The following is a 13494-nucleotide window of genomic DNA, read 5'->3' on the forward strand; positions in this document are numbered from 1 at the left end:
TTACACCAGCAGGCAGACTTGTGAGCGTTTGTTTGATTTGGATTCATTTCCCTGGGCACTCTTTGATCTCAAGTCCTGGAGGGCTCCTGCAGCAGCTGCCAACTCTTCTCTCTGCCTGGATTTGACCATCCACACTGCTTTCTTGAAGTTCTTGAGAGGGTCCTGTTGTGAGATTCTTGATGAAGGGCACTGGAAACGCTCGCGGATGAGATAGCCATGTCTGGAGGGGGCGATGAAGCCGTTGGAGGTTGGGATGATCCTGTTCACCACGGCGTGGACAAACTGGACAGCCAACAGTGTGCCTGTCGGGGGAAGTGGAGAGATGGGTACACATGGTAAAAATGCAGCCACAGAGATCCAATCTCACACATTTGAGAGTTAGCTGCATGGGGTCAAATTTCTTCGATCCCCCTTACTGGCTTAGGCATGACAGCAAAATTCTTAGTCCCTCTTGCTTCATCCACAATATGAGAATGATAACTGAGCCTACCTGCTTAGGGGAATTCTGAAGATTTGGATATGTTATGCATGTCAAGTGCTAAGTATCAGTTTCATCCCAGAGTGAATTCAGTCAATATTATTATTGGAGAAGAAGTGGGAAGAGAGGTTGTGAACATGTGCAGGATGGACTTTTAAGGCCACAGTCCTCAGATCTTAGCTTCTGAGCCATCTGTGACATTGTGCCAGGCATCTTTATTATACTGTTTTAGAATTCAAGGTATTCAATTGCAATGTATTAGAGTATAACTATTCAATTATACAGATTCAACCACAGTTTTCAATTATAATGTATTTGACTACAATATATTCAACTCTATCTGCTATTCATTCAGCCACTTACTTGCTTTATGACCTTGAGAAAATTCCTTGATCACTCTGAACTTAAGCTTCTTCATTTGTCAAATGGGGATAGTGATAAATCCTACCCCTCCCTGCCAGTGTCATAAGGGTTTCTTTCTCCATGGGAGAATGTGACAAAGGTACCCATGGGGAACAGGTAGACCAGCTTCAAACCACAGCCCACTCCATCTCTCAGAGCCTCAAATTTTATAAAAGGCAGGTGTGAACTGAGATAATGAAATGACTTGGTGACAGTATCCAGTACACAAGAAATGTTAACTTCTGTTAATATGTCCTTAGTGTGATGTTAAACAGAATGAGAAATGTGGAGTTTTCAAAGTGGTTGATCTTAAACAAGGTTCCCCAAACATTTACAGGGCCTGAGAAAAGAGAATGAATGAAGGTCAACGTCCGTCTGTAAGATACAATATGTAAACACTGTAAATTCAGTTAATAAACTATTATATTAAATTAAATATATTCCATCCTTCTACATTGGTTGATATACCTTCAGAACACCTGGAAGGTCAGGTTTGGGTTGAGGACTCTCAGGCTCTTCAGTTCCATGTCTGAATATAACGGTGTGGGAGACCCCAGCTGTCTGTGACGTCCCCCTTCTCTTCCCACATCCAGCTCCTTCCTACATCCCTAGGGGGCCTCAGATACATACATGTGAATCCCCACCCAGCTCACAAATCCAAACTCCATGCATACCATTCCACAATCACCCTCCCAGCCTGGGGGTGTGCACACTCAAGGCACAACCCACTTTCAGAAGGATAGACCTGGGAAAGAGGTCCACAGAGGCCCTAAAGAGGGCTCCTGGGGCAGGTGGGGAGGGTGTTCTGGAGTTCCAGGTTCCCAGAGTATAGGTTCTGGAAGAAGAGGTATAGCTCCAGTTGGGCCTGTTCCCTGAGGCTGCAGATACCTACCCCCCAAGCAGATGGACCCAATGAGAAGAGGTCAGAGCAGAGTCCTCTAAAGGCAAGGATCCAGAACAGGGTCTTTTGTCTCCAGATCTAAGCTCAGTCCTACCCTCAAAGCAAAATGACTCACCATCCAGCACACTCCAGACAATTATGGAGCGATCTTTCAAGCCTGCATAGACATACTTGTCATCCTTGGAGAAGCAAGCACATTGGACTCCTATACAGTAAGAATTCTGTAGAAAAAGACAATGTGATCTTGATTTCAGAACTGAAAGACACCTAGGAGTCCAGCCCCAAGGCACTTGTATAAGAAGTCAGACTTGTAAACACCTCTTGGGTGATGCATGTGTGCAAAGTTGCTTCAGTCATCTCTGTCTCTTTGGGACCCTATGGACTGTAGCCCACCAGGCTCCTCTGTCCATGAGATTCTCTAGGCAAGAGTACCAGAGTGGGTTGCCATGCCCTCCTCCAGGGGATCTTCCTGAACCAGTGACTGAACCTGCATCTCTTATGTCTCCTGAATTGGCAGGCAGGTACTTTAACACTAGCACCACCTGGGAAGCTCCTTCTTGGGAGACGGAACAAGTTAAAACCTGGAGAGATGCACAGCATCGATATTCCTTGGCCCAAAATACATCTTCAAAGAGATTGGTTTGAGGGGATTAGTGACATTTTGCATTGGAGAACAGGAATTATAGGATTTAATTTCTTAAATGATCTTGGTTATACAAGTGTTAGCTCTGATTGTATTTAGTTAAAAGCTATATGCTAAATGAAATTAGGAATCCTAGAACAGAAGAAGGGAACTCACTGGAAAACACATGATCCTGGACTTCCTTGGTGACACAGTGGGTGGGAATTCACCTGCCAATGCAGAGGACCCAGGTTCAACCCCTGGTCCGGGAAGATTCCACATGCCATGGAGCCCCTAAACCTGTGCGCCACAACTACTGATCCTGCATGCTGCAACTACTGAAGCCCGTGTGCTTAGAGCCTGTGCTCTGCAACAAGAGAAACCACAGAAATGAGAAGCCTGGGCATCTAAAAGTAGAGTCGCGCCATTCATTGCAACTAGAGAAGCCACCACAATGAGAAGCCTGGGCACCTCAGCTAGAGAGTAGCCCATACTCGCTGCAACCAGAGAAAAGCCCGTGCAGCAGTGAAGACCCAGCACAGCCAAACATAAATACATACATAAAATATTTGAAAATAAGTAAATGTTGATATTTTATTTTGTGTGTATTTTTCGCGTTTACTTTGATTTTTTTAAACATTGAACTAAACCATTATTTCTCTGGATGGTCAAGTTTTTTGGCATCCCCTAAGACTCTCCTCTGGAGGTGAGGACCTCTCTCACTTGACTCATACTAGTCACGACCCCCGTTGGCCGCATATAGTGTACCCTTAATACATGATGCCCAGCATCCGTTTTCTAATGCCAGGACGTGCACATCCTGTGGCAGGCTACCCACCATGTAGCTCATCTCGAATTTCCACTTGCACACCTGCAGGTCCCAGAGACACAGCAGGGCTTCCTCGGACCCGCTGACCGCCACCTGCTCTTTGTGGCTGACCTCCACACAGGTGACTCGGCTCCCGTGGGCCTCCAGAGGGAACACCTTGGAATTCACACACTCGTAAAGGAAGAGGTCGCCGTTGATCATGCCGTAGATGACGCGATAGTCAGCCAGAACGGCCACACTGGCTATGGTGTCAGGCAGTTGGGTATAGAAGGTGTATACTGGCCCATCGATGACTGGACAGGGGTCCCCTGGGCTGATGTCCAGCACCAGGACGGTGCTGTCATAGGCAATGGCCAGGTGGCCCTCGTCCTTACTAAGAGCCATGCAGTTGACAGCTTTCCGGGCTTCTGGAGGAGGGATACACATCACGTCTTGTCTGGAATTCAGGGGGAACACCAGGACAACCCCTGAAACGAGGCCAGTGAAAAGGAGATTGGCCTGCTCAGCGACTTCCAGACACCTGACCTCGTTGGAGGTGTCCAGTGCATCTTGCTCCTCACCTGTCATAGAGAGAAGACCGCATCACGAATGGATCACAGGGACACTGGTTCCCATCTTTTAAGGATTTTAAAAAATGCTTTTGTTACCCTTCAATTTGGCTATTGCCAGTCTCCCTGCTTTCACTCCTGCCCACCAATCATCCAAGCTTTAAAATATGAAAATCACAACATCTCACTGCCCTGCCTCAGACCCTCTGAAGATTTCTCAGAACCAATATACATGCCTCTCTCTGGTCTTTAGAACCTCTCATCCCAATGTTTCCTTTTGCCACCCTCTGTAAAAGGGTAGGAGAGTAAATATTTTTGCCCTGTATGCTTTCTGCTGTCAACACTTAACTCTGCTGACACAGCCCTAAGGCGGCCACAAACAATGTGGAAACAAATGTATGTCTGGATTTGGCCCCTGGGCTGTGGTTTACTGACTCCTATCTCCTTGCCCACCACCTTACTCTGTTTCTTCACATCCTGCTCTCCCCCATGACGGGCAGGCAAGCACCTCAAAATCTGCAACTTCATCTGTCTTGCTCACTGTTAACTCCCAGAGTCTGGCCCCAAGACTAGCACTAAACCATTGTCCGTCCTATCCAGACACGAACTAGAGAGTGAATCTCTTTTCTCATTTTATGATTAGCCAGGTGGAAGACTGAAGGCAGGAGGAGAAAAGGACGACAGAGGATGAGAAGCTTGGATGGCATCACCGATTCAGTGGCTGTGACTTGGTGACTGAACAACAGGAATTTCTATGCCTCCACCCACCTAGTGGGGATTGAGCAGGTATTACTGCTGCCATGCCCAGATCCAAGACCTCATGGCTGTTGAGTGAAGGAAGCACCTCATTTAGAAATGCCTGGGGGCTGAGCCCACCACCTAGGATGGACCGTGACTGCCTGCTACGGGAGTAAAAAGGCAGGTCCCTTTGCTTCAAGATGGGACAGCTGTGAAGTGCAATTCATGTCCCCGGGCTCCTTGTGGAGTCAGGCTGAGATCAGCCCCATGTTCAGTGCTGCTCCACCCAGCCTACTTCCTTACTCTCTCCTCCTGGGAGTTCCCGTCTATATACCACTTGTGCAAATGTCCCCATCAGGAACCCTGCCTCCAGGGAAGCCTCAACTAAAACAGGAATTGACAATCGAATAATCGATGACTACAAGCTAGAAATTTATAAAATCAAGTCCTGTCTTCTATCAGCCACTTTTAACCCAACTGGAGTGGGGTGTCACACACTGAATGTTTGGGTCCTACCCCCAAATATGTGTTGAAGTCCTAACCCCCTAATGTGATGGTGTTAGGAGGTGGGACCTTTGGAAGGTGATTAGATCATGAGGGTGGGGTCCCCATTAATGGAATTAGTGCCCTTTTAAGAAGAGACTCTAGAGCTTGCTTCTTTCTCTGCTCTCTGCCATCGGAGGGCACAGTGAGAAGGTGGCCATCTGCAAACCGATCAGTGGGCTCTCGACAGACATTGATCTGCCAGTGCCTTGATCTCAGGCTTTCTAGCCTCCAGATCCATGAGAAATGAGTGTCTGTTCTTTAAGCTTCTCCTCTTCCTGTCTATGGTGTTTTATTATGACAACCCAAAGAGACCAAGACAGGAGCTTCAGTTCTTACCCACACAAATGGCTGTGCTTAAATCTTACAAACCTTCTGCCAAGTCCCAAATGCTGACTTTGTTTTTGTCCCCAGTTTTAGGGAAGTACACATAGCTGCCATTGTGTGACACTGCCGTGAGGCCAGTGCGGTCCAGGAACGGGTTAGAGGCCCTCGGCTTCTGAGTGCAGGTGAGGTCCCAGACTTTAAAAGATGACGACTGACGGGAAGCAGACGCCACCAAGGCCCCAGCCCGGGCCAGCAGGCTCACCGGGGCCCCGACACTATCCAAGACATCCAGCAGAGTCCCCTGCGCTGACAGACTCCACACCTGCGGATGGAAGAGGAGGGGCAGGGCTGACTTCTTCCTTATGCTGCTGTAGTTTAGGAATATTCTGAAGTTCACTTGTCTGCCTAAGATAAACTTTCAGGCTGGAGTTCAAGGGCCCTCACATTTCCTCACCCCCTCAAACTTCCCTCCATCTCATCAATCAGCTACAGTGGCAGTTCTTAAAGTGTGTTCTGGGGAACCCCTGGAAGTTGCCCTCCAGGTGGTTCTGCAAAAGGGGAGTTTCAGGGAGTTCTACAGAAACACAATTATTTTTGCAGTAATTTAAGAGGTCATTTGTCTTTTTACACATTCTTCCTCTCGTAAATGAGCAGTAGAGTCTTCGAGAGACTATGGAATATGTTATCACAACAGATGGAAGAATGTAGCATCAAATATGAGAATCTGATTGTCTTCTATGAAGCCAGACAAGAAAGAGATTTGCCAAAATATGAAATGATAACACTTTTCATGATTTTTTGTGTGTGTTTCAGAAAATAACAATTGTTTTCACAAAAGCATGTTATTATATTCATATGTCATGTTGAGGACTTAATGGAGAAGTATTTTTAGATTTTGGCATTTAAAATTTTAACATGGCAAGTATCAATAGATACTTAATGCAATACAGGATCTGAAAAATGACATTTGTGGAAAAACTGGTGAAATAGGATCAAGGTCTGTAGATGAGTTTTGTCCCAAATGATACTGTCCCAATGTTAATATCTTGGTTTTGATAATGAGATCAATGTGATATAAGATGTTAACCCTGAAGATAGCTGTATGAAGAGTTGATACGTATAGTTTTATGTTTTAAGGAAGAGTTGCGAAGAGACCCAGAGAGTACTCATATATATATGTGTGTGTGTGATCATTTGTATATGTACATACATAAACATATATGTACATATATATGTACGTATATATAAATATGTCCAATCCTGCTCCTCAGAAAGTCATATATATATATATATATACATATACATATATATATATATATATATATATATTTATGGGGCTTCCCTGGTGGCTCAGGTGGTAAAGAATCTGCCTGAAATGTGGGAGATCCGGGTTCAATCCCTGGGTCAGGAAGATCTCCTGGAGAAGGGCATGGCAATCCACTACAGTATTCTTGCCTGGAGAATCCCATGGACAGAGGAGCCTGATGGGCCATAGTCCATGGGGTCGCACAGAGTTGGATGACTGAGTTCCTAACACACACACACACACATATATATATAAGTACTATCTGGGCTCTCATCACAACTCTTCTGTAAAACCTAAAACTATTTCAAAATAGATCATTTGTTAAAAATATATGAATCATGTTGATATAGTCCACATACATGAAAGCCCCTTGAAGGTTCTCAATAACCTTTAAAAATCCAAAGAGGTCCTAAGACCAGAATGTTACTGCTACTGTATCACATGCTCCTCTCCCCCGCTTGGAGAACTTTGAGCTTAATAGGAATTTTTTCCCCATCTCCCCAGCCCTGCTCCTCTGAAAGTCAAAACCTTCCCAGTATTTTAGGTTTAGCAGGAATGTTCTCTCTTTTGTTGAATGTTTTAATAATTCCCCCTAGGTCTGTCTCTGAGTCCCAGAAGACCACCTCCCCAAGTCTGTCCAATGGCCTGCCCTGTTGTTCTTGCACTAGTTTTTGTGGGTTTCTGTATTTTGAAGCCAAATGACCCCTAAAGAACCATACTTTGGGACTTCCCTCGTAATCTGGTGTCTAAGACTCCTTGCTCTCAATTCAGGGACCTGGAGATCCGATGTGCCACAACTAAGAATTTGCATGTCACAACTACAAGATTCCACATACTGCAACTAACACCTGGAACAGCCAAATAAATAAATATTTTTGTTTAGAAAAAGAATCATACTTTCTCTTCCAGAGGTGGAGGTGAGGATGATGGGCCACGCATCTCCCCCTCACCTGAATGAGTGCATCCCGGGACCCAGTGACAATCAGATTGTTTTCAGGACCAAAAATGGCTGTCTCTACCACATCTTCATGTTCAAGGTCAGTGGCCATGAATCGATGAAACCCCTGTGCATCTTCCAAAAATATCCTCACGGACCTTCCAAAACCTAGAACAGCAGAGACCAAGATTATACCTTTCACTCCTTGAGGAGTTTAAGAGTAATTGAATTCAATCAATTAAGATTTTTTTTTGAGCAACTACTATATGCAGGTGGAAAGCTTACAGTAGTGAAAAAGATAGACTAGGCCTCATCCTCATAGAGCCTACAGTTGGGGAAGGGTGAGCACAACAATGATCAATAACCTCATAGAAAACTGTGAAGTTATTTATTATCACAAGGCTATGAGTTTTCAGAGAGCTGGTTCTGCCTGTTTGGGTTGCTCGTGGTCTCCCAGAAAAAAGCTGGGCACATGGTAAATACGTTTTGAAGATGGAAGGAGGGGTGGAAGGGCAGGAGGAAGGAAGGAAAAGAAAATGTGTTAAGGGCAATGAAGTCAGGGGCTGGATGCCATGAGAAAAACAGGACTCAGAGACACACAAACCAGAGAAGGGAATGTGAAGATGGAGGCAGAGACTGGAGAGATGTGGCCATAAGCCAAGGAATCCTGGCAGAAGCTGGAAGAGGCAAAAAACAAGTGAAGAAGAAACAACAGCTTAAAAGAAAAAAAGGATACTTCTCAGAAGAATTTGGAGGGTGACAGTCCTACCAATGCCTTGATTTTGGACTTCCTGACACTAGGACCATGAATGAAGATATTCTGTTGTTTTAACCACCAATGCTTGAGTGGTAATTTGTTGTAGGACATTCGCATTGCTTTTAGAGAGATGAAGAGGTGGCGGGCACTGGAAGTAGGGGAATAGCATGAGACACCCAGAAGGAAGGAGAGGCCTGCTGTGTTTGAGAGAAGCATGGAAGCCAGTGTGGCTGGAGCAGAAGGAAGAGGAGGTGAAGGAGAGGAAGGAAGGGGCAGGTTTAGCAAAACAGCAACAGGGACCTCCCTAGTGGTCCAGTGGTTAAGAATCTGCCTTTCAGTACTGATGAACCTATTTGCAGTGCAGCAGTGGAGATGCAGACATAGAGAAGAGATTTACAGACATGAGGTTGCGGGATGGGGGCGATGGGAGAGAGGAGAGGAGAGCAGGGACACATATATGCTATCGTATGTAAAATAAATAGCCAGTGGGATAGCTGGGTGACTTGGGAACGCAAACTGAGGCTCTGTGACAATCTGGAGGGGTAGACCCCCGTTAAAGTCATGCTGATTTCATGTTGGGTTTGGGAGTCTATTGCATTAAATAAGACATGTTAATAACAGAAATGCCACTTATTTCTCTTTACCTTTTTAAATGGGATCACGAGAACATACACAATACAAATGTGGTTCACATTTGTAGTTTTCATTACTGGACAGCATTGGTCTAAAGTGTCGTGGCCCCTGGAAATGGCTTTGTAAAAATCAGACTGAAGGATTTCCCTGGTGGTCCAGTGGCTAAGACTCCATGCTCCCTAAGCAGGGGCCTGGGTTCTGTCCCTGGTCAGAGAACTAGATCCCACACGATGCAACTAACAGTTCACAGGCTGCAACTAACGATCCCACATGCGACAATGATCAAAGGTGCCGCCTGTCACAACTAAGACCCAGGGCAGCCAAATAAATGAATTGATTAATCTTTAAAAATTGGACTGGGACTTCCCTGATTGTCCAGTGGTTGGGACTCCACGTTGCAATGCAGGGGACGAGGGTTCAATCCCTTGTCGGGAAACTAAGATCCCACATGACGCAGAGCAACTAAGCCCATGCGCCACAGCTAGAGAGTCCATGACGGTAATAAAAGACCTCACATGATGGAAGGAAGATCCCACATGCCGCAACTAAGACGTGATACAGCCAAATGAAAAACTAGAAATGAACATTTAAAAAAAAATTAGAGTGATCTAAGGTGGCTCAGACGGTAAAGAATCTGCCTGCAATGTGGGAGACCCGGGTTTGATCCAGGTTGGTAAGATCCCCTGGAGAAGGGAAGGGCTACCCACTTCAGTATTCTTGCTGGGGCATTCCATGAACAGAGGAGCCTGGCGGGCTACAGTTCCTGGGTTGCAAAGAGTCAGACAGACTGAGCGAATACACTTTCACTTTCAAGGACAGTGAAAGTGATCTGTATGATGCTACAATGATGGATACACATCATTACCCATTTGTCCAAACCCACAGAATATACAACACCAAGAGTGAAGCATAATGTGAGCCGTGGACTTTGCATGAGGATGTCAGTGTCACTTCATCAGTTGCAACAAACGCGCCGCTCCGGTGGGTGATGTTGAAAATGGGGGAGGCTATGTGTGAGTGGGAGCAAGCAGGTACCTGGACCTCTCTGTGCCTTTTGCTCAGTTTGGCTGTGAACCTAAAACTACTTTAAAATTTTTTTCTTTAAAAATAAAATCAGGATATGGAGCACCTGTTTGTCACCTCTACCAGAAAGCCTTCCCTGATTGCTTCAGTCTAAGTCATATGTTCCTATTAACCCCTGATTCTTACCTGAACATGGCACCAACCAGTCTTTCTTGTGGCTACCTAATCACTTATATTTCCTGCTAGCCTGGAAGCTCCTAAAATCAGGGGTTGTGTGGGCTGAGTGTACTCTATCCTCTCACCCCATGCCTCTCTATCCCTGTAACTCTCAGGCAGGAATAATCACTCTCACTTCAGAGATAAGGGAACAGAATTCCAGAAAGTTTCAGAGATTTATCCAGAACAGGGGTTGACAAACTACAGTCCATGGGCAAAGATTGGCTGGTCATCTATTTTTATATGTGAGCTAGTAGTTTTTAAGTTTTTTCCATCCTTGAAAAAACTAAAAGAAGATTACTATTTCATAGCACATGACAATGGTATAAAATTCAAATTCCAGCATTCGTGAAAGTGTTTTTTCTAACTCTTTGGCCACGCTGCATAGCATATGGGATCTTAATTCCCTGATGAGGGATTGAGCCCCTGCCCTCTATATTAGAAGTGTGGAGTCTCAACCACTGGGCCTCCAGGGCAGTCTCTCTGCATCCATGCAAATTTTATTGGCACACAGCCATACTCACTTGAAATATCATCCATGGTGGGTTTTGCACTACCAAGACAGTGTTGGATAATTATGACAGCTATGAGGCCCTGTGCAGAAAGAATTTGCCAACCCGCTTCCCCGTTTCCCCGGGCTCCTCTCCACTTCCAACGAAATCCGGAGTTGCCGCCTCATGACTCCAAATGAGAGCTAAAGGCTACCTGCAGCGAGAAGAGACTCATCTTCAGAGACCACCAGGAACCCCACAGCTTCCGGAAGCTTTTCCAGCAGGCTGTCTCCTTCGGAGGAAACCTGTGCAGAATCAAGGATGCCCATCAAGCATTTCCACCAGGTTAAGGGTTTAGGGTCAAGGGCTTGTGTGTGACTCAAGGCTCTGCCACTCACCAGCTCTGTGATCCTAAGGAAATTCCTTCAGCCCCAGGCTGCCTCAGTTTCCTCATCTGGTAAGTGGGCGATGACCCTAGGAGTGGCTCACGGGGCTATCGTGGGGTAAGACTTGCATGGGATGGAGCCTTCTGTCTCTAATCAACCCTCCCAAAGTGGGAGTGTTATTATTACTGTTGATGTTATTGTTGTAACCAACTCAGGGACCCTGCGACTATCACAGCACTCTAGTTTTCTGCCCCCCAAAGAGCTCAGAGATCATAAGTAAGATCGAAAGATAGATTGCAGCTGGAATAGGGCAGTCCGGTGCTCCCCATCCCCGAGTTGCAGAGATGAAATTTTGTTCAGCTCTTAGAGGAAGGTTTGGGTTTATTTTTGGTTGTTTTTGCCTGAAGCAGGGGCAGGAGGAAGTTAATTTCTGCAATGGTTGTTGATGAAATACAATTTTTATTTAAAGGCAGGACAAGAAAAAATTAAACATAAAATTCTCTCTGTGTGTTAGTTTGGGCCTTCTCCCTCCCTAAGGGGCAGTGTGCGTCTGCCTGACACAGTAGCCAGCTCTCCTCCAAGATGGGAGTGCCTACTCAGCCACAAAGATCAATTTTTCTTTCTTCTTTTTCTTTTTACAATTTGTGCTTTAATTTTGAGGGAAATGGGGACAGTAGGATGAGTAATTCTTTTCCATAGATATTTCACTGTGAATGAGAGTCTTTTGAAGGTTCTCGTTGGTTATCTATCTTATATATAATAGTGTATATATGTCGATCCCAACCTCTCAATCAGCGTTGTATTAGTTTCTATGAACACACAGTGCGGCTAAGTGAATCAGCCATGCGTGTACATAGAGGGCTTCCCCGTGGCTCAGCGGTAAAGAATCCGCCTACAATGAAGGAGCCGCAGGAGACACAGGTTCCATCCCTGGGCTGGGAAGATCCCTTGCAGGAGGGCATGGCAATCCACTCCAGTACTCTTGAAAGGAGAATCCCATGGACAGAGGAGCCTGGAGGGCTACAGTCCAAAGAGTCGCACAGAGTCAGACATGACTAAAGCGACTTAGCACGCGCGCACGCGTATATCCACTCTTTTTTTAGATGTCCTTCCCATTTCGGTCACCACAGAACATTGAGCAGAGCTCCCTGTGTTATACAGTGGGCTCCTGCCAGTTATTTATTTTATACATGTATGAGTGTTCAGTTGCTCAGTCATGTCCAACTTTTTGTAACCCTATGGACTGTGGCCCTCCAGGTTCCTCTGTCCGTGGGATTTCCCAGGCAAGAATACTGGAGTGGGATGCCATTTCCTTCTCTAGGGAATCTTCCCAACCCAGGGATCAAACCCACATCTCCTGCATCTCCTACATTGGCAGACGGGTTCTTTACTGCTAGCACCACCTGGGAAGCCCCTCTAAAAGGAGAGTAGAACCTAAATAATATTTAACCTTAGAAAGAAGATACTTCCTTTGAGCCTCTAGTGGAGGGGTCTGGATCAATTTAATCTGTACTTTAAGTGGCCTTGACTGCTTCTTTAGTTTAAGTTGATTTTACCACTGTCTTCAAATGTTTTGAAAGTAGGATCAAGACTTTCTCCCCAGCAGGGCTAGGATCTGAACACTAGTGAGATTCTAGAGACCCCTAGTTCTTACAACCCAGTTACCATCCTTCTAAAGAGCAGAATTGATCTCTCTTCAGCCTGATCACCAGCTTTTTGGGGGTGCTGGGGATTATCGTCCAGTCATGCCAACAGTTTTCTGCCCCAATATACATGTTTCTAGAGATTCAGTTTGAGTTCTGCCAGAAAAAGACACTGACAGTAGTATTTGAGTGTGACTAGTTTATTTGGGGGTTGATCCTAGCAAATTCTGGTATAGAGTGGAGAATTGAGACAAGGAGTCAAAGCCAATCAGTGTGGCTCAACAAGCAGGTACCAATGCAGGCAAATGTACGTGAGTCCTGCTGGGGATGCTCCGAGAGAGAGAGCAGAGTTTGCATTAGAGTTGCCCCCACTTAGGGATCAAGAGCTGGGTGGGGTTCTACCCCCCCCCCCCACCTCTCTTTCAGATTGGGTAGAGGCTGCTCCCAGGAGCGTCAACGCAGACACCAAGTATGCGGGTGTGGGGAGAGAGGGACTGGGAAAAAAAAAATAGACTCAACTAGCTGCAGGGTCACTGATGCGCAACTGTAATATAAGTGCCTGACATCAAGCTTTTTGATTGCTGAGGCATCCATTTCCAAAGACATCCATCTTCAATAAACAAGTTGGCAGCTGCTAGCAAAACCACTAGATAAGGAACCAGGCTGCCCACCCATGAAGGCACCTCTTTCAGAAAACTCTGGGAACCTAGATTA

General features: G+C 45.7%; 1 protein-coding gene across 1 annotated transcript in view; it reads right to left on the reverse strand.

Annotated features, from left to right (window-relative positions):
- NWD1 (NACHT and WD repeat domain containing 1) overlaps positions 1-13494 on the reverse strand; it is a 52386-nt gene continuing 38892 nt past the window's right edge. Inside the window, exons 10-15 of the mRNA XM_065931894.1 lie at positions 10966-11056; positions 7645-7799; positions 5434-5710; positions 3242-3792; positions 1897-2002; positions 1-302 (exon numbers count right to left, since the gene is read on the reverse strand). Coding sequence (XP_065787966.1) covers positions 1-302; positions 1897-2002; positions 3242-3792; positions 5434-5710; positions 7645-7799; positions 10966-11056 — 1482 coding nt within the window. The remainder of the gene's footprint in view (positions 303-1896; positions 2003-3241; positions 3793-5433; positions 5711-7644; positions 7800-10965; positions 11057-13494) is intronic.

Source organism: Muntiacus reevesi, chromosome 1, assembly GCF_963930625.1.
Source record: "Muntiacus reevesi chromosome 1, mMunRee1.1, whole genome shotgun sequence".
Lineage (NCBI taxonomy): Eukaryota > Metazoa > Chordata > Mammalia > Artiodactyla > Cervidae > Muntiacus > Muntiacus reevesi.